This window comes from Pseudophryne corroboree, chromosome 7, assembly GCF_028390025.1.
Source record: "Pseudophryne corroboree isolate aPseCor3 chromosome 7, aPseCor3.hap2, whole genome shotgun sequence".
Lineage (NCBI taxonomy): Eukaryota > Metazoa > Chordata > Amphibia > Anura > Myobatrachidae > Pseudophryne > Pseudophryne corroboree.
This window is the reverse complement of record NC_086450.1, coordinates 92,984,728-93,012,458: the sequence shown is the minus strand read 5'-3', so window position 1 is coordinate 93,012,458 and position 27,731 is coordinate 92,984,728. Positions and strand designations below refer to the sequence as shown.

Genomic DNA, 27,731 nt, shown 5'->3' with positions numbered 1-27,731 from the left:
CCAAGGCTTAATCCGGACCTGGTGGTATGATTGGTCGACAGCTATCATGTCAACATGTAGGAGGTCACGTCGACATGCTTAGCATGTTGACAGTGACCATGTCGTCATTATTCATGCCTACAGAGATGACATGTTGACATGATAGAATGTCGATCTCACGTCTCAGCAGTCACTTACCTGGTCCTGGCAGCAGTTCCATAGCAGTATTTTGGATCACGGCGATGATGTGATCATCACTTCCGCTGGAGACCCTTGAAGGAGTAGTGGTATTGGTAGGTATTTTAACCCTAAAGGGGGGTATACACGGAGAGATCAGTGCTTAAATTCTAAGCAATCTGACTAGATTGCTTAGAACATAAGCACGGATCTCTCCATGTGCATCCCCTATGTCGATAGCGATGCGCGGCGCTATCGCTGGTGCTAGATTGGCTTGCATGCAGGCACAATCTAGCAAGTCGCTCATTTGACCCCCTCACTCAGCACACATCACGCTGTGCTGAGCGGGGGAGAGATGTGTGCTGAGCGGTCACTGATAGATCGCTCAACACACATCTCTCCCCGTGTGTACGGGGCTTAACGCTTAAACCCTGGACCATTGTGCCTTGAGGACCGCATGTGAGAACCTCTGCAATAGACCTTTATCAAATATTTTGAAATAATTACAGATCTCAAGATCTTACTTGGTTTTCCTGAGTAGGGTCCCACCTTGTTTTCTCTCTCCCTACTAGAATGAATTTAGTAAAAAAATGTTTTCCCCTCCAATGTTTTTGAATATTTTTCATAGATTGTATGTTTGCGAGCAGGGTCTTCCTACCTCTGTCTGTCTGTTTCCATTGAACATTTATCAGTCTTCTTCAGAGTAATTATTCCACACATGTCCCCTGTAGAAAGCAGTTACTCACCTGTGCTCATTGCTTATAGCTCTGTTCAGGTCCTCAGTTTTTGATTGTGAAAAGGAGGGACTTGGAGGATGAGAAAAAAAAGCAAGTCACAGGCGTAACATTATATGTTTGTGATCTGATTAAATCCACTCATATGGGAAATTAAATTACTGTGACTGATTGATCCCTGGGGGTAATTCCATATGTCCCAACATGACTCATTCCAGGAGGGACAAAATGCTCTGATCCTGGACTTTTCTCTTAATTTATGATTGTCACCACCTGTGGTGAAACACCTTTCTTATCAATTATCTAGTTCAACGCAGATGACAGCAATAATAAATTAAGAGGGAAGTCCAGGAGCGGAGCCTTTTTATCCCTCCTGGAATGGGTCATGTTGGGAGGTATGTAATTCAATTGTCCCCAATAGCTGGCATTATCTGGAATTTGTTTCATCTGCCTGATTGCAGGCGGAGCAAAATCCCAGATAACTGCCAATTTATTTGTGGCCACGAACGCAAACACACATGGATCCTGGAAAAAAAATGTCATAAAACAATTGCGGTAAAGTCCAGTTTTGACCGCACTAAAAATTAACGCGAACAATTGAATTCCCCCCATATCTGCCAGGTTGTTTTGATTTAGTCTTGATCCTATCACCTCATGTTTTAGTAGCTCTGAGCATGATGAGAAACTCCTGAATGCCAAATGGTCATGGTCCTGTTAAAGGTAAAGTTCTAAGTTGAGGTGCTTGATTTTCTAAGTAGGTATTTTACCTTTTGTCCCGACCACCAAATGTCGATGACCATGGATGGATGAACTCTCTATAGCAAGACAACACAGTTTTCCCTTGCTGCACATTGGATAGCATTGCTGTCTCACAATGCTGAGGTCTTTTAATTCCCACCATGGCCCTGTGCGTAGTTTGTATGTTCTCCTCATGTTTGCAGCTCTTTCTTGTGGGTACTCTAAAACATGCTACTTAATAGGCTTCAAATAGAAATGGGTCCTTGTGTATCTATGTGGTAGAGAATGTAGACAGTAAGCTCCAATGGGTCAGGAACCTATTTGAATGATTACATTTATGTCAGGCATTACGGAACCTGTGGCACCACACAAATAATTAATGATGATGATATACTGTGCCAAACAATATCAGCTTAAAAAAACTGATAAACAGTGTGCATTAGAAGAAGCTGATAAACAAAGCCTGACACATATTAAACTAATCTAGATGTCCAGAGGATGCCTCAGTAAATGTATGAAATATTGGGAACCTTGGAATTACAGTAAGTACTTCTTACTATCTCTCCTCATCAGAGGCAGCAAATGGGTCTGTAACACCCGATGCGGTGAACATTTTTGTGTCTGAAAAGAGGGTGTGACCCATACTTGCCTACCTGACCCTCTCCATGAGGGAGAAAATGCTCTGTTCCTGGACTTTCCTGGTAATGTATGATTGCCATAACCTGTGGTGAGCTAGGTAATTGATAAGAAAGGTGTTTCAGCACAGGTGATCGCAACCATACATTACCAGGAATGTTCAGGAACAGAGCATTTTCTCCCTCATGGAGAGGGTCAGGTAGGCAAGTATGGTGTGACCTCACAGAAAGGGGTGTGGCAGCACAAAAAGCCACCATTTACTTTAATTTGGGGGGGGGGGGGGGGGGTGGCCTCATGATGAGGGGAGTGGTCTTGCATGGAGCTCCTGTTTCATTACTCCGGGGGTGTGGCCAGCATTCCTGAAGATGCCTGGCTGCCTCTGGAGACTCTACTTGGACTGGCAGCTCCTCCTCTGTGACAGAAGACGGGTGCTGCACGAGAATGGCGTAGTGCAGCACCCGGCTCCCTGTCGCTGCTGAGGAGCCGGCACTGTGGTGTCACTCCCTGTACCAAACCCAAACCTGTTTCTGTGACATGACGTTATCACCGTACACCTCGCCAAGTTGGCGATGAAGGTCAGCTGCTGATGTGCCTTTTAGACGCAGAAATCAGATAACACTATGCACCTTAATGTGTGACCATGCTTCTGCCAGCCCGCCATCTTACACCAGATGTTGGGACAGTATGACTAATACGAGGTAGAGGCTAATGGCCATGAGGGAAAGTAATGGTCTACCTGCTCTGGCTTGGCAGAAAATTAGAATGAAACCGAGAACATTACACACGTAAGAGGTCTCGTTACTTTACTAATTGAACCACCCTCATATACCTGTATTTCATTTGTTACTGAACAAACGGATCATGAGACAACTTTTTCCACATTTTGGGTTTTGGGTGGACATAAAACACACCATACAAGCAAATTTCAAAAACACCTGTAAACATTTATTTTATACAAATTTCAAAAGAGTATTTATTGCATCCTACACATCTTTGGTAATATTGCATACACGTTTTATTACAGAAAATGTACTGATTTGTTTCTTAACTCAGACAAGATCATAAATCATTGTAATCCTCCGTATCCATTCTTAAGGGGGGTACTCACAGAGCGATATTCTAAGCAATCTGACTAGATTGCTTAGAATATCAGCCTGATTGCTCCGTGTGTAGCCCCTACAGCGATAGCGATGCGCAGCCCCGCACATCGCTATCGCTGGTGCTAGATTGGCCTACCGTGCAGGCCAATCTAGCGGGTCGCTCATTTCACCCGCTGGGTGAAGTGAGCGCCCGCCTCCCCCCGCACGCTCAGCACACATCTCTCCCCGCATCGGCCCGTCTATATGGGCCTTTAAGGGGGTACACACGGAGAGATCCATGTTGAAAATCTAAGCAATCTTGCTAGATTGCTTAGATTTTAAGCACGGATCTGCCGTGTGCATGCCCTCCAGCGATAGCGATGCGCGGCCGCGCGCATCGCTATCGCCGGTGCTAGATTGCAGGCTCAATCTAGCGGGTCGCTCACTTCACCGTCGGCTTTCCCCCTCGCTGTGCTGAGCGGGGTGAGAGATGTGTGCTGAGCGGTCTGTGTCAGCACACATCTCTCCCGTGAGTACCCCCCTTTACCCTTAATCATTAAAGATGTCAAACAGAAGCTCTCAAATATCTTGGTATGTTACATACAGTACTTTAGCACCCGTACATCAGTAGGCTACGTATCCAGTAATTCACATAAAAGTGTGCAGGGAGCTAATTAATACTTTGTTGACGTAACAAATTGAACAAATTATTATGATTGTGCCTGGTCCCTCTGTATGTCCTATTGTTAAATACATTTAATATGTAACTGAACAAGTTACTTGTTCCTTATTCATTGTCATTTCCAACATAAATGTATAACCAATATAATTTTATGTATTCATTTAGAACAAAAAAATTTTTTTTACTTTCATGTCTGTATTTTTTGGGAGTACAAAATGTCTGACTTTTATTTACACACTTTTTCACCCATGTAGGAGAATGAAGCTATTGAGAATTGATATTATCCGTTCTTATTCCACAATCTGCCACACACAGAGAGATGACATGTGGCATACAGTCTGAACATTCATTTATTAAGAGGCTTATGAGGAAGATTTACTAAATGTCGTTTTTTTAAAGCTACCGATCGTCAACAGCTTTGACCGGTAGTTTTAAAGCGGCAACAGGATGATTGGTAGCTTTGAAATGAATTACATTTAGTAAATCTACCCTGATGTGTTTAATGCACTCACTGATGTACCCATCAATCAATCAAATTTAGAAATAAAGTTCATAGGTGGAAGTCTTGATTTCAAATTAAATTGGCCAACAAAGTGAAAGCCAGTTTACTGTACCCTGATATATAACAATATTAGGCAAAACTAGACATTTTGACATAGGTTCCTTAAACTTGTTGGCAACGCTTCTGTGCTGACCTTAATGGCCATCATATATACAGTATATATTATATGCACTTGCAGTATCATGCATCTTACATTTTATACACAAATCTGTATGACACATTATTATATAGGTTTCCTTGAATACATATTACACATAATTTACCCCTGAACAAATTGTAAGATTATTGGGAAAGTAACTAAGTTCTAGTTAATAAACAGGTAATAAATTATTACATGCTTGGAATAAAGAAACAAAACACTATTAAGCAATATGTTAAGAGTAAATTGTTCATATTCTCATCATCTGACGTCCAGATTTTATGCAGGAGAATGCACACTGAAATATGGGTTGGAATTTGTCAGCCCTTGTTTCAGTCACAAAAATAATTTAATTAAAGTAGATATACTGAACAAACAAGCACAAACAATATTATATAATAGTCACAAATACATAGGGGGAGCTGTATTAAACCGTGGAGAGAGAAAAAGTACCAACCAGTCAGCTTCTAACTGCCAAGTGTTTGCGGCTGTGTTTGAAAAATGACACATAGAAGCTGATTGGTTGGTACTTAATCTCTCTTCACTTTATCTCTCTCCAAGCTTTGATAAATCTACCCCATAATGTGTTGTGTCTCTGGGAAGTTTTGTGTCATCTGACTGTATATACTGGTATTTTGTCACATTTTAAAAGAAAACTGGATTAAACATTTTGATTTTTTTTTGTGTGGCTTTTCTTTAGACTTTTATAAAAGGTTGAAACCCATGGGCATATGTCTTTTATTCTACTTTACAATGCAATAAGAAAGGGACATAGAAGTATAGAATATGACAGCAAGTAAGAACAATATAGCCCATCCAGTCTGCACTATGGGGTCAAGGTATTAGGGTTAGTTTAGGCCCTATACTTTAGGGTATTAAGGATGGTTTAGAGGTTTGGGCTAGGGTTGCTTTAGCGGTTTTGGTTAGGGTATTAAGGCTAGTTTAGCGGGGACGATGGACTCAGTAATGTCCTATGCTCACACATTAAAATATGTAAATAAAAAAATAACATTGGGTGCCGCACTTTCTTTAATTGGCTACCCATAGAGGAAATCGTCTGAGTATATTTCACTTATTATTTGAACTTTAGACTAATGGTTATATGTATTTAAATCTACTTCTAATTACTTTTTGTTTTGACTACAGTGGTAGCGCCAGCGCCACCAAACATTTATTTGTCATTTGCTGCCTTAGTGATGAGACACGATGGCTTCTGTACAACACATCTGTATACCTGGAACAGGTTATAGTTTGATCATTCACATAGAAAGAATATTTGCCTCCAGGGCAGAAAAATAAGTGTATTCAATATGTTGTTTGCTATGCTGTTTAGTGCATACAAGGCAAGCACAGTCGGCCAGACCCACTGATAATAACTAATTGGAAAGGTAGCACATTGTATGTGTGCAATACGGACCGTTATGCCCAATAATCTGGTCTACCGGCCTGTGTGTGTACTGTGTGGTCATCTTCCAGCTGCACTAACAGGCCCCAGTGATGCCGAAAGAGAACCAGCCGCTTGGTCCATGCAGCAAATAGTTGCACCTCTCCCAGTGTACACTTACATGTGTAGCCCAAATTGCACTATGAAGTTGTCACTCTGCATAGTCTGAGTGCAGCTCAGCAGTTCTGGTTTTGCCTGCAGTCTTAAATAAAGAAAAATATAAAAATCACTGATGAACACACCGATACATTAATCATTACTATGGCTCTGGGTGTTTATGGCTATTATAACGAAACTGTACATTTATATTGCAGTGCATTTATAACAGCACTAAGTTAGATAAGAAAACAGAGATAACAATGCGTTGTGTAAGATAGCATAAAAAAAATTTCATTAATGTAGGTGCAGTGGAAAGAAAGCTGATAAGTCCTTCATTTTATAAAAATCAATTGTTCCAAAATACATACAATATATATAAGTAAACTAAAAATGTAAACTAATATAATATGATTATATACTTTAGCCTATTTGTGCTTTTTCTTTGGTTACCGAAAACAAACTTCTTTGGCAGTAAAGCTATTAAACAACAGTTTTGTCAGGAATATCTACGTTAATTCTGTATTGAGAATGAATGCAGAGTGGGCCTGATTCCGATATGGTCGCTATGCCGACGCAGCAGCCATCTTTTATAGGGACGGAACTGCGAGGCATGGCAAGTGTATCAGCAGCCCACAGCACCCACTAAAGCCATCACAACATGCTCAGAAACTGCGTACTCCGTCACAATGCAAATGCAAGCAACATCGACTCAAGAGTGCCACCATGGCCACATAAAATGGTTGTGGGATCTGCAACGCTGGCTCCCTGTTTTATGCGTCCGAAACCGCAGTCGCACGCTGAGACACGAACCAAAAAACGGTCATGACGCGTCTGTGTTTTTGCCAACACTCTGTTACCTCCGCTAAACGTCCTCTTCCTGTCAATCACTCTGCAAATTATTCCTCACTGCAAGCGGCATCATAAAGGTGCCTTGGCGCGTGTGCACTGCGGCAGCGACGCATGCGCAATCTGACTATAATCGCTTAGTTGCAACACCATCGAAATTGCGACCGCATCTGAACCAGGCCCGGTGAGCGATTGTAACCGTTCTATGAACACAATGAATATACCTTGAAGTGCAACAGCATACTGAGCATTGTCACACTTCCAACTAGTAAGTTCAATAGCATACCTCCCAACATGACCCTCTCCAGGAGGGACACAATGCTCTGCTCCTGGATTTTCTCTTAATTCATGATTGCCGGTACCTGTGTTGAACAGGCTAATGGATAAGAAAGGTGTTTCAGCACAGGTGATGGCAATTATAACTTAAAAGCGAAGTCCAGGAGCAGAGCATTCTGTCCCTCCTGGAGAGGGTCATGTTGGGAGGTATGCAATAGTCATCGTTCATAGTTGTTAATTGCCACAACAAGTGCAAGCCTGCACAGCACAGTAAGCCATAGTAATTAAACAGACCCTTCTCTTAGCCTTTCATTAGGCTGTGTGCACTCAGTACAGCTCAGCTGAATGCAGCTCAGACCAAATGCAATGCACTGATATCTAGAGCAGTGATTCTCTACCTCGGTCCTCAAGTACCCCCCAACAGTTCATGTTTTCCAGGTCACCTAGCAGGTGCACAGGTGTATTCATTACTCACTGACACATTTTAAAAGACCCACAGGTGGAGCAAATTATTTCACTTGCAATCCTGTGAGGCGACCTGGAAAACATGAACTGTTGGGGGTACTTGAGGACCGCGGTTGAGAACCACTGATCTAGAGTATGAGAACGTACACACAGAATGCTGGAACAGATGTCACCTGGAAAGAAAGGCCACCATGCTAAGTCCATGCGTACTGCGTGGATGCTCTGGTTTACCGCACCGTGCAAGTTTGCAATTGTTTTAATAAATATTCCATACATCGTTTCCATCTCATGCATCATGCAATATTTGTTTATTGCTAGGGGTCTATGTAGAAAGACAGCTTTATAGAATTGAAAGGGTGTTGCGTCTTGTACCAAATGAATTTCACAGTTGTTTCAAGTATGTGATGTGCAAGCTACCTAGATCACTGCAAGCAAGAACTGAACGATGAGAACATAGTTATTTTCATATGAAGCAGACCATCATCCCCAAATAGTTACATTTAAGTATTTCTTTGTATGGTCTTCATCAGATTCTCCAACATGACCCTTCCCATCAGATACACAATGCTCTGGACTTCCCTCACAATTTATGATTGTTTAAACACCTTTCCTATCAGCACACAGGAGATGGGAATCATAAATGAAGAGGGACGTTCAGGAGCAGAGCAGTAAGGAACAGTGCAGCTGTTGTTTGTTTCTGCACTTGCGTCCAAGTCACGCTGTACATGTGTCCAGAGCACAAGGCCGGACTTGAGTTGTGCGGTCTTAGAAACATTTCGAAAATGTATTAGAGGTTCCTGGGCAGTGACAAGGTGGTGACTTAAGAGATGGTTTGTCTTATGGGCATATAATGGAAGTGTCGCGGGCTTGTTGCATACACAGATTAAAATTTTAGAGGGTTACCACCTGCGCACTGAGGCAATGTCAACTACCTAATGAGTATGGCGAGCTGCTGATGTTTGTAGGTGATCTATCCTACCAGAAAAATTGCAGAGTATGTACAACACAGCGCTCAGCCCCTGATAATTGAACTTATGGGGTGTCAGTGTTCACCTTGTCTACAGTATGTAGTCTTTATAATATTATGTCACAGGTGTGAATCATAGATTGTATTGATGTCAAACAGATAAATAACAATTTAGGTATCAATTAGACTTTTATTGATACCTAGGTCGACATGGTCATGAGGTCGACATGGAGAAGGGTCGACATGAGTTTTTGGAGTTTTTTTGATGTCGTTTTCTTCGTACAGTGACCGGGAACCCCAATTAGTGCACTGTGTCCCCTCGCATGGCTCAATTTGCTCGCCATGCTTTGGGCAAGGTGCCTCGCTCCACTACTGCTGCATTCGGCACAGGTTACTATTCCCAATCGTCAGGGCCGGCTGCAGGCACGTTCGACTAGAGTGGCTGTGCTGGGCTCCAGGTTGTTAAGGGCGGCTGGCCATTCTAATGCTGATAGAGTTGCATTGTATGTGCAAGTTTACCGTGCTGGACTGAGTTGGGGAAGCACTCCGTGGTTACTAGGGTTACATGCTGATGATGGAGGTGGGACAGCTTGTGCTGACAGCGCTGATCCCGGAGATGCTGGTGCCCGAGGGTGTGGAGTCCGAGCCCGGGGAGCTCATCTTCACCTGGGCAGCCCTCTGGCCCTGGAGGTGGACGGCTCAGTCAGCACCAACCACAAGATCGCGCCCATCACCCTTCTACACATCACCTTCACTCAGCGGGATGTGTAGGAGCTGCAGATCGCCTATCAGCCGCCGGCAAGCGAGTCCTGGCTGAAGCGGATCCTGCAGGTTTTAGACACAGATGGAGCCGACTCCGACACCTTCATGATCATGGTAAAGCCCATGAACAAGCTGGCCACACCCAACACCGGAGTCTGGCTGCTAGAGAGACAGTCCAGACCACTGTCGGGGCCGAGCACCAGGATGGACAACCTGGTGATCAGTGATGAGGACAACCCGTCCAAGGTGCTAGTAAGTGTTGTTGGGGCGGTCTCCGGCGCTGGCAGCTGCTTCTGGCAGAGGGGGGCACCTGGCAGAGGGAGACAGACTGAGGAACCTGAAAAGGGAGAGAGATGGAAATCTCTCTCTTATGGGCTGTATGAGAAGGGGGTGACGTGAGCAACATGTGACATCCAAAGTGTCCCAGGTCCTGGCCCGGCAGCTGGACTGCCTCAGCGATGGTAGCAAGAGCACCTTGATCAAAGCACTAGCCGCCATGCAGCAGGAACCAGAGGTTGAGAGGCTCCCCAGCGGGGTTCTGCACGGGAACCTAATACTGCGAGGGAGGGAGCTACTAAAACTGCTGCTCAAGTGCCTGGCAGACCCCATGGAGAGGTGCAGAAAGCTGGATAACCAAATCCTCAGATACTGTTTGGCCAACATAAACCAAAGCCCAGTGGTCACACAGCACCTGGATAACCCTGAAATCATAGAGCCCTCCAAGGAGCTGTAGTTAACCCTAACCAAGCTCCTGAGCCTCCTCATAGAGGTGTGTGGCAAGAAGCTGTGGCCCTACTTGGACAAAATGGTCAGTTTATAGGAGGATCATAGACCCCTTCCCTGATGTGAGGAGAGAAAGGTGCAAGTGTAGGAACAGAGCCCAGTAGCAGCAGCACCCAGCAGCAGAGGCCAGCCTAGCCCAGTTGCGGTGAGCAGCACTAATAGGGGTGTTATGTGCATCTGCCACTATTTGGGGCATTATGTGTATCTGGTACTATATTGGGGCATTACATGTATCTGATACTATACTTGGAGCATTATATGTAACTGGCACTATACTGAGGCATTATGTGTAACTGGCACTATACCGGGGCATTATTTTTAACTGGCACTATACTGAGGCATTACGTTTATCTGATACTATACTTGGATCATTACGTGTAACTGGAACTATACTGAGGCATTACATGTAACGCACTATACTTGAGCATTAAGTGTAACTGGAACTATACTAAGGGATTATGTGTAACTGGCACTATACTTGGAGCATTATGTGTAACTAGAACTATACTGAGGCATTATGTGTAACTGGCACTATACTTGGAGCATTATGTGTAACTGGAGCTATACTGAGGCATTATGTGTAACTGGCACTATACTTGGAGCATTATGTGTAACTGGAGCTATACTGAGGCATTATGTGTAACTGGCACTATACAGGGGCATTATGTGTAACTGGCACTATACTGAGGCATTACGTGTAACTTTCACTATACTAGGGCATTACGTGTATCTGATACTAAACTTGGAGCATTATGTGTAACTAGCACTATACTGAGGCATTATGTGTAACTGGCACTATACTGGGGTGATAATGTGTGATAATACAATATATATATTTTTATAATTTGCTAACATAATACATAGTTGCGAGGCTACACCTACCTTCCCTTCTGCACGCGCATGGGAGGGGGGCGCTTAAGAAAATCTCGCTCAGGGTGCAAGTAGGCCTGGTGTCGCCCCTGTCAATTGTTGTCCACATGTATAGTAAGGGTAGAAAACGTTTAAATATTTAAAAAAAATTAAAACCCTTTTCAATCTTTGCATGTGTCGATCTTTGCTATGTCAACCTACTGATCATGTCGACCTATTGTATGTCGACCAATAGTGGTCGACCTAATGACTGTCGACCTAAGTGAGGTTGACCTAAATACAGGATACCCTATTGGTAGCCATGGCTAGTACAAGCTTGCTCTCCTGTATAGTTCTGACCCCATGCTGTAGAACTTTGCCTCCCGAGTGACCCTCACATTTCCTGCACTACTTTAGCTCGGTGACAGCATGTGGGCAAAATGGCTAGTCACAGTACCACCATGCTTGCTGTGTTGTCTGTCCCAGTCATTGACCAATACTCATACTGAGGCTCCGTAAGACAGAGAAGGCTACAACTTCCTACTTACAGTGCTACAGTAGGATAAAGACTGTTTTGATAATGAAATGTATTTTAATATATCTTGTATTGCTCACTTCATGTAACGAAGGGCTTGTACCCATAAGGATGAATTTACTAATGGCCAAGTTTTGCAAATCGTTCTAAATCAATGTTGTGTTTCAGAGGCTAAATCATACATTTGCTAACACTTAAAAATCAATATAAAAAAAATCATCTGTTAATAAATATGTGTGTTAGCCCCAAAACACAACATCGATTTGTTATCGATTAAAATCGTTTGAAATTGACCTTTTGGTAAATTTACCCCATAGCTACTGAGAAACAATAGCGGTGAATGACCTCACTTTTAACAAAGCATTCAAAGGGACTTTTCAAGTCTTCCCTGCAGCATAGTCTATTGTGTACCGACCACTAACAACCGCAAACACTGCAGATACTAACATTAATGCAGAGCAAACACTTTCTAGAAATTGTGTTTGTGCATTTCTGTGATCATAGAACTACTTGGTGTTTGTACATTGACCAATCAGCATTACATCATGTTTACCAGGCCATGAGAACATGTGTTTAATGGAGGATACAATTGCCTGTGTGTATGAGCCTTAACATAAACTATGCACATAGTGCAAAAATTAGACCACCACCCATATCTGAAAAGCTGGCTTAGTACATAGTCCATTCTGTACTCTAGCAACACAGATAGCTGGGAATGTAAATGCACAAATAAAGCAGGGAGGCATTTATAGATCACCATCACAGATCATTGTTTTAACTAGTCAAACACACAGTGAATTAAAAAAAAAAAACCCATCATGTCCATTCAGTAAATAGAATGGAATTATACATGGAATGAACACCGTAAGATATGAGCAACCTTTATATCAATTAAATTCCTTCTTTTATAGTCATAGGAGATAAATCAATAGGGTTTGGTTTGTCGTAGCTGCTGAATCAGAGGGCAACAGCGCAGTCAGTGGTGGGTGGTGGTATCACACCTGCACCTAGGAATCAACATAATTCCATGTGGTCTTTTTCTGACAGATTCCAACAACAATAACACATAATAAGATGTGAAATGACCTCCTATGATAAACGCAGGTATCTTTGGCACTTGGAGGTCCATTTCACCTAGGTATCGGAGGCAAAGGAGGGGCACCTCGCTCTCTTCTGGAAGAGCCACCTGAAACATCACAACAATACGTAAAATTATACATGGATAGTACCAATAAAATACACAAATTATGCTAATATTAGATGAAACCCCTGTAAATAATATCTACATAAATCTGTAAATTCTGATGTCATTGATGAGTTCTTGCTTCATTATTATGCTCATTTTTAGTAAGAATAAGACACTATTATCTACTTTTGGTTATTAAAATGACTAGAAACAACCGTGTGCATTTCTGTGATCACACAACTACTTGGTGACTTACATATTATACTTTTAACTCAGAAGAAGGCCATTATCTCACATCCTATATTATAAAAGCCAACTTTGCGTCTCACCTCTGTTATGTGCGCTGGTGGCCACTAGAGGCCACCACATGGACCAAATGACTCAAACTGAAAGTGATACTGCAGGGAGATGTTTTAGCCTCCTAACCTGCTGCTGGTCATATTCATAATACTGCTCTGACTGTTTCACACTTGCTGCATACGTAGAGACTGAGAGGGGGCTGGTGAGAGAGAGTGGGGGTAGGGGCATATAGGGACTGGGGATAGAGGGGGGGGGTAAGGGCAGATAGAACATAGGGGAGGGGTTGGGTTAGATAGGGACTGGGGAGAGAGTGAAGTGGACAGAGGAGAGAGAGATGCAGACTTTTTAAATATAGTCACCTCTGTGACACACACACACACACACACACACTCCCTATGTACTGCCCCTATATACACTGCACCCTCATCCACGTCCATATTCTGCACCCCCCACCATATACTGCACCCCCATAACCCTCCATATAGTGTCCTCTATATAAAGGGGGCACCCCCTTCTCCTGCCTATGCTGCAACACCAGGTTACTTGCCATCCCGGGCTCAGCAAAAAGTAGCAGCAGTAACCAGGAAACAGATGCAGGAACCACCAAACAGTCCCGCAGTGCTCAGAGTGGAGGCATCGGGGACACGTGTAGCCATGTACCGGTGGGGGGAGAAGATGAATCAGTCTGGCAGACCCTGTGTCGGGTGAGCAGTGCAGTGACCGGGAGGAGGAGGGGTCAGTACTGGGACTGCAGGAGATGCGGGTGAGGAGGCAGATTACCGGCTCAGCTGATTTAAATATATACTGTGCGCCAACGGAGGAGCGGGGTCCTGTGCTCGCCTCTCCCATACCCCGCAGATGCCATTCACAGTTAGCTGCTGTGGGCTACTGGTGTCCTGTACCCCCCAGACTGCCCAGGAGCTGTGCGGGGACTGGTGAGCATACACGTGCCAGTATTGGTGTAAATAGTGCAGCATCATTATAGCCTGGCCATTACAGAAATACAGCATCTATATTTTTAAAAGGTTAATGCTACTTACACCAGTGACATGCAGTGAGGTGAGGCAGAGTCTTTCCTGTCATACTAAAGTATATGCCAGAGTTTTGACTGTATAAAGTATATGAAATGTACAAACAATATATTAGAAATATCTTCTTTGTATTATTCTAATCTTTTTTATAGTCAAACCTCTGGAGTAAAAAATCCATGACAGGTGTGGCAGTGCCTCCTCTCCTATCTTTTCTGCACATCTCTGATCGGGATGCGGTCAAGATCCCGCCGGACGGGATCCCGACCGGCACAATTCCAACATATTCTCCCTCTGTGGGTGTCCACGACACCCATAGAGGGAGAATAAATGAGTGTGCCGAGCGTAGCGAGGCACTGGGCCCGCAAGGGGCTGCGTTGCGCTCACCCCCCTGTCGGGATTGTTTCTGTCGGGATCCCGGTGTCGGTACTGATCCTCTCTGATCACCACTCACCAAATTTCCAGCAGTATATATTGCTACACCTGTGTATAATGCCCACATGTATATACTGCTGCACCTGTGTGTTATGCCCACATGTATATACTGCTGCACCTGTGTATAATGCCCACATGTATATACTGCTGCACCTGTGTTTAATGCCCACATGTATATACTGCTGCACCTGTGTATAATGCCCACATGTATATACTGCTGCACCTGTGTATAATGCCCACATGTGTATACTGCTGCACCTGTGTATAATGCCCACATGCACCCTTGGCCTCATGTATGGTGTGTAAATCTGGCTCTGTTACTAGCCATTTCTCATACGTCCTAGAGGATGCTGGAGACTCCAAAAGGACCATGGGGTATAGACGGGATCCGCAGGAGACATGGGCACTTTAAGACTTTAAATGGGTGTGAACTGGCTCCTCCCTCTATGCCCCTCCTCCAGACCTCAGTTAGATTCTGTGCCCAGACAGACTGGACACACACCAGGGGAGCTTTCTGAGTTTCTCTGAAAAAAGACTTTTTTTAGGTTTATTGTTTTCAGGGAGCACTGCTGGCAACAGGCTCCCTGCTTCGTGGGACTGAGGGGAGAGAAGCAGACCTACTTCTGTGAGTTAAAGGCTCTGCTTCTTAGGCTACTGGACACCATTAGCTCCAGAGGGTCTGATCACTTGGTATAGCCTAGCTGCTCGTTCCCGGAGCCGCGCCGTCGTCCCCCTCACAGAGCCAGCAGAAAGAAGCCGGGTGAGTAACCGAAGCAAAGAAGACTTCATTACAGATGGCAGAAGACTTCAGTCTCGGAGGTACCGCACGGCGGTCGCGCTGCGCGCCATTGCTCCCACGCACAAGCGGCACTACATGGGTGCAGGGCGCAGGGGGGGGGGGTGCCCTGTGCAGCAATAATACCTCAAATTCTGCCTGGCAAAAGTAGTATACAGTGCATAGGCACTGTATACCGACCCCCGCCAGTATTTTAAAAAATAGCAGGACATAAGCGCGCCATGAAGGGGGCAGGACTTGTTCCTTCCAGCTCTACTCAGCGCCATTTTCTCTCCACTGTGAGCTACAGAGACGCTAGTCCTGGCCTCCTACACTTCTGTCACAAGTAGCAGGGTGCTAAACGGGGGGGGGGGCACAGCAAATTTTGGTGTTGCTTATTATTTTAAACAGCGCTGACAGGTCTGGGGCATTATTATATACTTTCAGACCGGGTTGGGCGCTGGGTGTGAGCTGGCAAACTCCCTCTGTATTCCTCTGATAGGCCTTATTTTGGGTCTGTCCCCTATAGCCGGTGTGATAGTGGTGTCGGTACAAGTGTCGACATGTCTGAGGCTGAAGGCTCTTCCCAGGAGGAGGCTGGTGTGGGGACAGAACAGTGTGGGGGAGTGAATCTGTCGGCACCGCCGACTGCTGATTGGGTAAATATGTTGAGTGCCTTGAATGCAAATGTGGCTTTATTAAATAAGAGATTGGATAAATCTGAGGCTCAGAACCAAACATGGAGACAATCCATGGAAGATGCTTTATCCCAAATGCAGTCTCCCTCAGGGTCACAGAAACGGCCGTTTACCCAAATAGCAGACACAGATAACGACACGGATTCGGATTCCAGTGTCGACTATGGTGATGCCAGGTTGAATCCTAAACTGGCTAAGAGCATTCAGTACATGATTGTGGCAATAAAAGAAGTGTTACATATCACGGAAGACCTTCTGTTCCTGAGACAAGGGTCTGTATGTTTAAAGGAAAGAAACCTCAGGTAACGTTTCCTCCCTCTCATGAACTGAACACTCTTTTTGAAAAGGCTTGGGAAAATCCTGACAAAAAGTTGCTGATTCCCAAGAGAATTATTATGGCATACCTGTTCCCCTCTGAGGATAGGAATAAGTGGGAGTCAACCCCCAATGTGGACAAGGCTCTAGCACGGCTGTCCAAGAAGGTGGTGCTTCCGTCCCCTGACACGGCGGCCCTAAAGGATCCTGCGGATCGTAAGCAGGAAACTACTTTGAAATCTATTTACGCCACTACGGGTACGCTGCTCAGACCTGCCGTAGCATCGGCATGGGTGAGTAGTGCAATTGAAAAGTGGGCAGATAACTCATCATCTGACTTGGACACCCTGGATAGGGATAGCATTCTTTTGACACTGGGTCATATCAGGGACGCTGCAGTCTATCTAAGGGAGGCTGCGAGAGATATTGGTCTCTTGGGATCAAGGGCCAATGCCATGGCAATCTCGGCTAGGAGAGCGTTATGGACTCATCAATGGAATGGTGATGCGGACTCTAAGAGGCCTATGGAGGCTCTGCCGTATAAAGGTGGTGTTTTGTTTGGTGAGGGCCTCGCGGACCTGGTATCTACAGCTACCGCGGGTAAGTCATCTTTTCTACTGTATGTCCCTGCACAACAAAAGAAAACGCCTCTTTATCAGATGCAGTCCTTTCGGTCTAATAAATTCAAAAAAGGACGAGGGTCCTCCTTCCTTGCTGCTAGAGGTAGGGGAAGAGGAAAAAAGTCGCCGGCTGTGGCAAGCTCCCAAGAGCAGAAGTCCTCCTCGGCCACAGCCAAATCCACCGCATGACGCTGGGGCTCCACTGCTGGAGTCCGCACCGGTGGGGGCACGTCTTCAACTCTTCAGTCAGGTCTGGGCTCGTTCGGTCCTGGATCCTTGGGTGCTAGAAATAGTGGTCCAAGGACACAAACTGGAGTTTCAAGACGTGCCCCCTTACCGATTTTTCAAATCGGACTTACCAGCTTCTCTTCCGGAAAGGGAGGTAGTATGCGCTGCGATGTGTCTACAGCAAGTTATTGTCACGGTCCCCCCGTCACAACGGGGAGAAGGTTTTTATTCAAGCCTGTTCGTGGTCCCGAAGCCGGATGCCTCGGTCAGACCGATTCTGAACCTAAAATCCCTCAATTTCTTTCTAAAAAAATTCAAATTCAAGATGGAATCTCTCAGAGCAGTAATCTCCAGTCTGGAAGGGGGGGGGGGATTTTATGGTGTCAGTCGACATAAAAGATGCCTACTTGCATGTCAAGCTTTCCTGAGATTTGCTGTTCAGGATTGTCATTACCAGTTTCAGATGTTGCCGTTTGGTCTTTCCACGGCTCCGAGGGTTTTCACCAAAGTAATGGCGGAAATGATGGTGATCCTGCGCAAGCGGGGTGCCACAATTATCCTGTACTTGGACGATCTCCTGATAAAGGCGAGATCAAAGGAGCAGTTACTAAGAAACGTTGCGCTCTCCCTGACAGTCCTGTAACAACATGGTTGGCTCCTAAATTTGCCAAAGTCACAGTTGGTTCCGACAACACGGCTGTCAGTCTTGGGCATGATCCTAGACACAGAACTGCAGAGAGTGTTTCTCCCAATAGAAAAAGCTCTGGAAATCCAGAACATGGTCAAGGAGATTCTGAAACCGGCAACAGTGTCGATACATCAATGCACGCGGGTGCTGGGGAAGATGGTGGCAGCATACGAAGCCATTCCATTTGGCAGATCCATGCCAGGATGTTTCAGTGGGACCTGTTGGACAAGTGGTCCGGGTCTCACCTGCACATGCACCGGAAAATAAGCCTATCCTCCAGGACCAGAGTATCTCTCCTGTGGTAGCTCCACAGTTCTCACCTCCCTGAGGGGCGCAGGTTCGGGATCCAGGACTGGGTCCTGGTGACCACAGATGCAAGTCTCCGAGGCTGGGGAGCAGTCACACAGGGAAAATGGTCAAGCCAGGAAGCTTGTCTGCACATAAACATTCTGGAATTGAGAGCCATCTACAACGGCCTTCTACAAGCGGAACATCTTCTTCGCGGTCTGCCCGTCCTGATTCAGTTGGACATTACAGCAGTGGCGTACATAAACCGCCAGGGTGGAACAAAGAGCAGAGCGGCGATGGCGGAGGCCACAAAAGTTCTCCGCTGGGCGGAAAAATATGCAAGCGCTCTGTCAGCGGTCTTCATTCCGGGCGTGGACAACTGGGAAGCAGACTTCCTCAGCAGACACGATCTTCATCCAGGAGAGTGGGATCTGCATCAAGAGGTCTTTGCAGAAGTGACAAGTCGTTGGGGAATTCCTCAAATAGACATGATGGCATCTCGCCTCAACAAGAAGCTTCAGAGGTATTGTTCCAGGTCGAGGGACCCTCAAGCCAGTGCAGTGGATGCCCTGGTGTCACCGTGGGTGTTTCAGTTGGTATATGTGTTCCCTCCGCTTCCACTCATTCCAAAGGTGATAAGGATCATAAGAAGAACAAAGGTTCAGGCGATACTCATTGTTCCAGATTGGCCACGGAGGGCCTGATATCCGGATCTTCAGGAATTACTCATAGGAGATCCCTGGCCTCTTCCTCTGAGAGAGGACCTATTACAGCAAGGGCCGTGCGTGTTCCAAGACTTACCGCGGTTGCGTTTGACGGCGTGGCGGTTGAACGCAAAATCCTAGCTCGGAAGGGTATTCCCAGTGAAGTCATCCCCACCCTACTTAAAGCTAGAAAGGAAGTAACGGTGAAGCATTATCACGTATTTGGAGAAAATATGTGTCTTGGTGTGAATCTAAGAAGGGTCCTACGGAAGAATTTCAGCTGGGTCGTTTCCTCCATTTTTTGCAAGCAGGTGTGGATGCGGGCCTAAAGTTGGGCTCCATTAAAGTGCAGATTTCGGCATTATCAATTTTCTTTCAAAAAGAATTGGCCGCCCTTCCAGAGGTTCAGACTTTCGTGAAGGGAGTGCTGCACATCCAACCTCCATTTGTGCCCCGGTGGCACCATGGGATCTTAACGTGGTGTTGCCGTTTCTTATGTCACACTGGTTTGAACCTTTACGAAAGGTTGAGTTAAAATTTCTCACTTGGAAAGTCGTCATGCTTTTAGCCTTGGCGTCCGCAAGGCAGGGGTCGGAATTAGCGGCTTTGTCTCACAAGAACCCCTATTTGATCTTCCATGAGGATAGAGCGGAATTGAGAACTCGTCAACGATTTCTGCCAAAGGTGGTTTCTTCGTTTCACATTAACCAACCTATTGTGGTGCCTGTGGCTACGGAGGCCTTGGCTGATTCAAAGTCTCTCGATGTAGTAAGAGCTTTGAAAGTTTATGTAGCCAGAACGGCTCGTTTTAGGAAAACAGAGGCTCTATTCATCCTGTATGCTCCCAACAAAATTGGGGCTCCTGCTTCTAAACAGACTATTGCACGCTGGAGCTGTGATACGATTCGGCATGCTCATTCTAAGGCTGGATTGCCGTTACCGGATTCGGTGAAGGCCCATTCTACTAGGAAGGTGGGCTCATCTTGGGCGGCTGCCCGAGGAGTCTCGGCGGTTCAACTTTGCCGAGCAGCTACTTGGTCGGGTTCAAACACTTTTGCTAAGTTCTACATGTTTGATACCCTGGCTGATGAGGACCTCGTGTTTGCTCAGTCGGTGCTGCAGAGGCGTCTGCACTCTCCCGCCTGGTCTGGAGCTTTGGTATAAACCCCATGGTCCTTTTGGAGTCCCCAGCATCCTCTAGGACATATGAGAAAATAGGATTTTAATACCTACCGGTAAATCCTTTTCTCTTAGTCCGTAGAGGATGCTGGGCGCCCGTCCCAGTGCGGACTCTGGCTGCAGTACTTGTTAGTAGTTATTGCTTAGGTTACACGACGGTTGTGTTTCAGTTAAGATCAGCCTGTTGCTGATTTTGGTGCATGCCGTTAACTGGTGTTAGTTAAAAGCCATGTTGTACGGTGTGTTGTGGTGTGAGCTGGTGTGTATCTCACCCTTGGTTTAACAAAAATCCTTTTCCTCGAAATGTCAGTCTCCCTGGGCACAGTTCCTATAACTGAGGTCTGGAGGAGGGGCATAGAGGGAGGAGCCAGTTCACACCCATTTAAAGTCTTAAAGTGCCCATATCTCCTGCGGATCCCGTCTATACCCCATGGTCCTTTTGGAGTCCCCAGCATCCTCTACGGTCTAAGAGAAAAGGATTTACTGGTAGGTATTAAAATCCTATTTTTCTCCTGAGCCATTTACTTCACCACATAGCCCTGACACACACTCACACACACACTCAGCATTACAGAGCCCCGACTGCCAGCAGCAGGACTTCCAGAAACCTGGTTGCTCCGATGGGGCGTATTCATTTAGGGCCATTTTCTGCGGCTAGCCCGAAGAAATGGCACTAATTCGACATTAGTGTATTCAATTGCGGGCATTTCCGCCCATTCTGAAGTCACTTTTCGCCCATGCCTTTTCATTTGTTTTTTTGTGTGTGGACGAATCGGCATGGGAGAAAAGGGACTCCAAAAACGGGCAAAAACACCCGCAAATTCGCCAAAACACGTGGATCAGCGGCAAATTCGACAATCCACTTGGTTTTCGTCCGTCACGTTTTTTTCCTTCAGTCGAAAAAATGGCACGGGCATTGAATAGGTTGAATGTAAATTCGACCTATAAACAGCCAAAAAGTACAGTTTTTCACCTGAACGAAAGAACCGGCACTAAATGAATACGCCCCTATGTGAGTAGCTACCACCCTCCTAATATAATCTGGCCCTGGTGTCTGTTTTAACTAGTTTAAGATATTTACCAGGTTTTTAAGCACAACATTAAGTTATTAACAGACTTTTTTGAAGATTATTCTGCTCACAGTTACCTAGGAATGGTTTCACAGTACAGGATATACATAGACCAGTGGCGGATTTCCCACTAGGCACAGGAACGTAGCAAGGGAAGAGAAACTAGAGGCAGGCACCAGCTACTAGGTGTAGTATGTTATGCCGGCGGTCGGGCTCCCGGCGGCCACCATACCAGCGCCGGAATCCCGACCGCCAGCATACCGACAGATGGGTGAGCGCAAATGAGCCCCTTGCGGGCTCTCTGCGCTCGCCACTCTGCGGGCACGGTGACGCAATCTATTCTCCCTCCAGGAGGGGTGTGGACCCCCAAGAGGGAGAAAAGCTGTCGGTATGCCGGCGTCGGTATGCTGGTCGTCGGGAGCCCGGCTGCCAGCAAACTGAAGACCATCCCCAGCTACTCAGTTGGGCGCTCCACAGACTCCTGGTTCAGATATAGCAGTGAGCAGTGAGGTTGGGGTTGCCCTGGCTGTCCAGAAGCATCAGGACCGACCCCGAATTAAAGAGGGGAAGGGGGCAGAGATAGCAGTAGCCTCATGTGTATCTGATAGGCAACCTGCTACTACCCGTTACTGCTGCCCGCGGAGCTCTTCAACTGAAAGCCTTTCACTGACAAAGATATAGCTTACCGATTACCCTGTAAAATATATATATATATATATATATATATATATATACATATACATACACACACATACATACTGTATATACTAGCTGTTCTACCCATTCTTCGCACAGGAGTTTCTGATTTTCACTGTTGTAAACATAAATGAGTGTTAAAAATGTGGTAAATCTATAGAGATGTAAATTTGAGACGTCTTAATGTATGTAAATAATAATCCATGGTTCTTGGTGTTAACCGAGGAGCACTCGTAGCAGATACGGTCAAAAGTGACAGGACCATTTTTGTACTTATTAAATTCTACACACTGGAGGAGCAATCCAAATTTTGATCCGATTGGTTGGGCGTTATCATTCACGCAACGCAAGCCACGCATCGGTAATGATGTCTTTATGGCAACCCCCTTTTCATCCCCTTAGTTTTCCTATTTCCCACCTGAAGAATACCTATATTAGATTTCAGTTTCCTAACATATCGGGAAGTAAGAGAATTATTAGTGGTCTATTCATGAAGCAGTGAAAAGGGTGGAGAAGTGAGCCAGTGGAGAAGTTGTACTATACAATTGTATGGAGCAGCTGATTGGTTGCCATGGGCAACTTCTTCACTCTTTTCACTGCTTCATGAATAGACCCCTTACTGAAGAGTGAGTGAGTGAGTGAGTGAGTGAGTGAGTGAGTGAGAGATACAGTAAAAAGTGACAGGACCGTTTTTTAAGTTAATAAAATTCCACCCACTGGAAATGTAATCCAAATTTTGATCCGGTTGTCCGTTTAGGCGTTATCGTTCACACAACGCAAGCCACACATCGGTAATGACGTCATTATGTCAACCCCCTTTTTATCCCCTTAGAGGAGGTTTATTAAAATTCTAAGTACATAGTTTTCCTATTTCCCACTTTAGGAATACCTATGTTATATTTCAGCTTCCTAACATATCGGGAAGTAAGAGAATTAGTGATCAGTCAGTCAGGTGTGAGTGAGGGCTTTTGAAATATATATATATATATATATATATATATATATATATATTGTGTAGAAAGGAACGACACAGCGCCACTTGTGAGGTAGGTTCTCAGTAAAACATGAAAAATAAAATTGCTAAAAAACACACGTAACCTTGTTAAAAGGTGTCTGCCAGTGACGTGCGGTGAGGTCAGGGCCTGGGGAGGCACTGCAGCTAAACTCGCCCCCCCCCCCCCCCCCCCCCCCCAAAAAAAAAAAAAAAAAAAGTGCAGTCCCCCCCCCCACTAAAACCAGCACCAGGCAGAACCAGCCAGGGGGGATAATGCCATAGCAGGGGAGACACTCAGTGTGGGGTCCCCCTGCCATGCCATTAAACACCCCCCAAACCAGTCAGCCCAGGGCTGGAATTCCTCGGAAAGTGGGGTCCCCAAAAAATCAAAATGGGGTCCCCCCTCCCGAGCAACAACCAGCACTGGGCTGATAGCCCAGTGCTATGCCCCGCACCCCTGGTGGCGGTGGGTGCGGGGTTCATTGTATGTTCTGTTCTTTACAGGTGGCCTACAGATCCCAGCAAGCCTGCCCCAGCATGCTGGCACTTGGAGAACCACAAGTGCCAGCATGCCCGAACAAAAAGGGCCCGCTGGCACCTGTAGTCCACCTGCAAAGAATAGTAATATTGTTCTTTACAGGTGGCCTACAGGTCCCAGCAAGCCTGCCCCAGCATGCTGGCACTTGGAGAACCACAAGTGCCAGCATGCCTGGACATAAAGGGCCCGCTGGCACCTGTAGTCCACCTGTAAAGAAAATATTAAAAAAAACACACAACACATTCTTTAAAAAATTATTTATTAAACTGGGTCTTCACCTGGGGGCGGCGGCCTTTAAGCTCTTTTGCATGGCCGCCGCCTTCCCAGGGCTTCCGGCGTCTTCACCTGGGAGGGCGCCACCTCCCCAGGGCTTCTGGGGTCTTCCTCCGGCGTCTTCACCTGGTGGGCGGCGGCTGCTAAGCTCTTTTGCATAGCCGCCGCCCATCCAGGACTTCCACGACGTCTTCACCTGGGAGGCGGCGGCCTTTAAGCTCTTTTGCGTGGCCGCCGCCTTCCCAGGACTTCCAGCATCTTCACCTGGTGGGCGGCGGCTGCTAAGCTCTTTTGCATAGCCGCCGCCCATCCAGGACTTCCACGGCGTCTTCAGGAGCTCTTCTCCGCTCCTCCTCCGCCGTCGGACTGACAGCCGCTGCCTCGCACTGACTTATATAAGTCAGCGGGAGGGGGCGGGGCGATGACGCGGCGAGCCATGATTGGCTCGCGGCGGCCATCTTGAATTTCAAAAATGACGCTGAGGCGCCATTTTTGAAATGGGTACCGCTTCCGCTGCCAAAACTCTGCTACCGCCGCCGCTACCGCCGCCCGCCTCTCCGCATCCCGTACCTCCGCCGCCCGGCCCGCCGCTTCCCGTACCTCCGCCGCCGCACCTCCGCAGGTACCGATGCCGCCCCATACAGTGATTGACAGCGGATCCAGTGACGGATCCGCTGGCCAATCACTGTGGCCTCACTCACAGGGACCTGCTTTCATAGGTTGAAAGCACGTCCCTGTAGGAAAGCGGCACCACTAATGGTGCCGCTTTCCCTTGTTATTTCAATGGGCTTTTCCAGCCCATTGCTAGGGCCCGCCTGTGCCCGCCCCCCGCTCCCCATACTTTTCCTAATCACTACGGGAGGCACCACGATCGGTGCCTCCCAAAGTGATTTGAACATATATAATGATAGGTAAAATAATAAAGAAGATACTTATGTGTCATAAGTATCTTCTTTGTATTATTTTACTCATTAATGACAGGGGAGGCACTGCCTCCCCTGCCTCCCCTGACTGCACGTCCCTGGTGTCTGCCAACCCTTAAGAGTGCAATCCTGGTACAGTACTGCTGGGAAAAGTATATAAATGGGGGGATAAGGGTACCGGCGACTTGTGTTGTTTAAAATGCAATAGTTAAAAATAGATTTAAAAGCCAAAAAATATATAATAATACAAACGAGCTTTAATATCACATAAAAGCGGATCAAAACATAAAATGTACTTCAAAATATTGATAAAAGCATATAAACATAAAAGGTCTTTGTAAAAGGTAAGGAATTCTGACTTAGCTTTTAAAAATAGGCAAGGGAGTCACCACAGGGAGTCCAACGCGTTTCGTCACAACTGACTTCTTCTTTGAAGCTAAGTCAGAATTCCTTACCTTTTACAAAGACCTTTTATGTTTATATGCTTTTATCAATATTTTGAAGTACATTTTATGTTTTGATCCGCTTTTATGTGATATTAAAGCTCGTTTGTATTATTATATATTTTTGGCTTTCAAATCTATTTTTAACTATTGCATTTTAAACAACACAAGTCGCCGGTACGCTTATCCCCCCATTTATATATATATATCTATCTATCTATCTATCTATCTATATATATATATATATATATATATATATATATATACACACACACATACACACACACACACACACACACACACACACACACAGTATTTTACACATATTCTTTTCCAGTTTCCAACAATCATCAGTATTGCTGATCTTTTTATTTCCAAATTACTTATTAAAATAAAATATAACATTCAATAAAGTATTATGGAATTCAATGAGGTGCTCCTTAACAACATAGCGCTCTTAAGTTATGGGTGGGAAGTAGGAGGGGGGGGGGCAGTGGTGGATTCCCCACTAGTCACATGAGGCACGTGTTTAGGGGAGGCCCACCAGGCTGATGAGGTCAGGTGATTCTATTTTTTGTCATTACGACTTATTTATTTTTAGATTTTAGTTTGCAACGGATGGGCGTGGGACAATGGGCAACAAATTGGGGTCCAGGAGGTGGTAGTGGGATGAGGTTGCTTAGGAGGTCTTGAAGCATCTGGACTTGCCCCGAAATGAAGGAGGCAGTGCCATGATGGGGGCGTGGTCAGTAATGTGCCTTTCGTTGGTCTGACCCCTAAATCCGCCCCCAGGAGGGGAGGGGGCAATAATGCTGTGCCAAGGTACGCCTTCTCCTTAATTCACTCCTGTGATTATATTATTATCTTTGTAGGAACCTACTGTATAACCTATTAAGCATCAATCCTGCTTTAGAAGAACTTTAATCATTACCATAGATGGTAAAAATACTCACTTCGGCTTTCACCTCGCATAAGTTTGCTGGGATAGGTTTTATTTGTTGGTACATATGGTTCTGGCGGTGGCAAATCAGAAAACGGATGGAATAAGAATCGTTTCTCCCATTCATCTATGAAAAGAAAAATACAACACAAAAATACAACTTTTATGGTGACACCACTCAACAGACAGAATTCCATTAGCTAAAAAGATAGATGCATTGAATTTGTGTTATGGTGGTTGCCAGGATCTATAAACCCAGGGCAAACAGGAAAAAATAAATTATATATATGTCTGTATAGTGTGTGTGTGTGGCAATTCCATGACAATATGGACAAAGAGCCTAAAACATAAAAATCCAAACTGGTACAACATGCTGGTGTTGAGGTGCCCTAATGTGCGAATAGTACCTAGCTGTGATCTAGTACTTCATATTAGGGCTCTTCAAATGATCAGTGTCACTGAATGAAAACAATATTATGAACATGCTTTCATTTATTTGCATATAAAGCATTAAATAAATAGGTGTTTGATTACGTTATAATATATCTCAATAATCGGGATTAATACAATGGAAATAAGGCAATGTAACGGCCATAAATAATTATCTCTCCATGATATGGTTAAATTAAAACATACAACAGTAAAGGTGAGTCTGTTACCAAGAAAAGTTAAAAAAGTTTGATTATTTATTCAGATTATGAGATGTTACCTCAAATTTCAGTTTTATATTAAAGTTTCTAGATACAAGCTCATTTGTAAAAGGATATGAGCCTAACATTTTTTCCCAGGCTGTAATGTGAGGTAACAGAATCAACATATCTTTAGTATCGGAATCACGGGGCCGGATGTAATGACGCCCGAGTTCGGCAGTCGTGCAGGATGCCGGACAAACTCAGACTTTTTTTTTTTAAAGGGGCAGTCACTTACAAGGCAAAATCATACCTTGTAAATGATTGCCCCTTTAAAAAAACGTCCGTGTTGGGCTGGCATCCCACATGGATACTGAACTTGGGCGTCAATACATCAGCTCACGGTGTTCACATACAACTAGCCTAAATACATCATAAGACAAGAGACACCTGGTGGGAGTGAGCCACCAAGACCAGTGCGACTCTGCGGGGGCCAGGTGTCTTTTTTTCTGCATCTTCTTACCCCAAAATGCATCTCAGTCCAAATGCGATGCAACTAGGATAAACCAGGAGAATTAACTAATAATTTTGGTATGCGACACTAGTATGTCTGTGTGTGACAGAGTCTGTATGGGATGCAGTTAATTTACCGGCAGTCGGGATCCCGGCGGTCAGGATACAGACGCCGGAATCTCGACTGCTGACAATACCGACAGACGGAATCCCTGCTCACAGGGGCTATTCCCACGACACCCATAGAGTGGGAATAGAACCTGTGACGAGCGCAGTCTGCCACTGAGCCTGCAGCGTGCGCCCCACTGTCTGGATACTGACGGTTGGGACGCCGTTGTCCATATACTGAAATTATACTGAACCAGTCTGTACACATAGCACAACGGAATTTGGCTGGAACAGAGCCATGGCCGCTGCATTGTAGCAATCCATATACAGATTCAGACTCAGATGCACTATACGAGTGTCACATAACAAATAAATCAGATCAGTCTCCTGGTGCATCCTAGTGGTATC

The 27,731-nt window shown here is 45.4% G+C and overlaps 1 protein-coding gene across 5 annotated transcripts in view; it reads right to left on the bottom strand.

Annotated features, from left to right (window-relative positions):
• Positions 1–3,187: 3,187 nt before the first annotated feature.
• WIPF1 (WAS/WASL interacting protein family member 1) overlaps positions 3,188–27,731 on the bottom strand; it is a 172,165-nt gene continuing 147,621 nt past the window's right edge. For 3 of the 5 annotated variants that reach the window (XM_063933426.1, XM_063933425.1, XM_063933427.1), the window contains 3 exons: positions 26,087–26,200; positions 12,887–12,938; positions 3,188–6,372 (listed from right to left, as the gene is read on the bottom strand). In XM_063933426.1, coding sequence (XP_063789496.1) covers positions 6,288–6,372; positions 12,887–12,938; positions 26,087–26,200 — 251 coding nt within the window. In that variant the 3' untranslated portion in view covers positions 3,188–6,287. Of the gene's footprint in view, positions 6,373–12,838; positions 12,939–26,086; positions 26,201–27,731 lie in introns of all 5 variants that reach the window. The other 2 variants (XM_063933428.1, XM_063933429.1) reach the window with 2 other exon arrangements.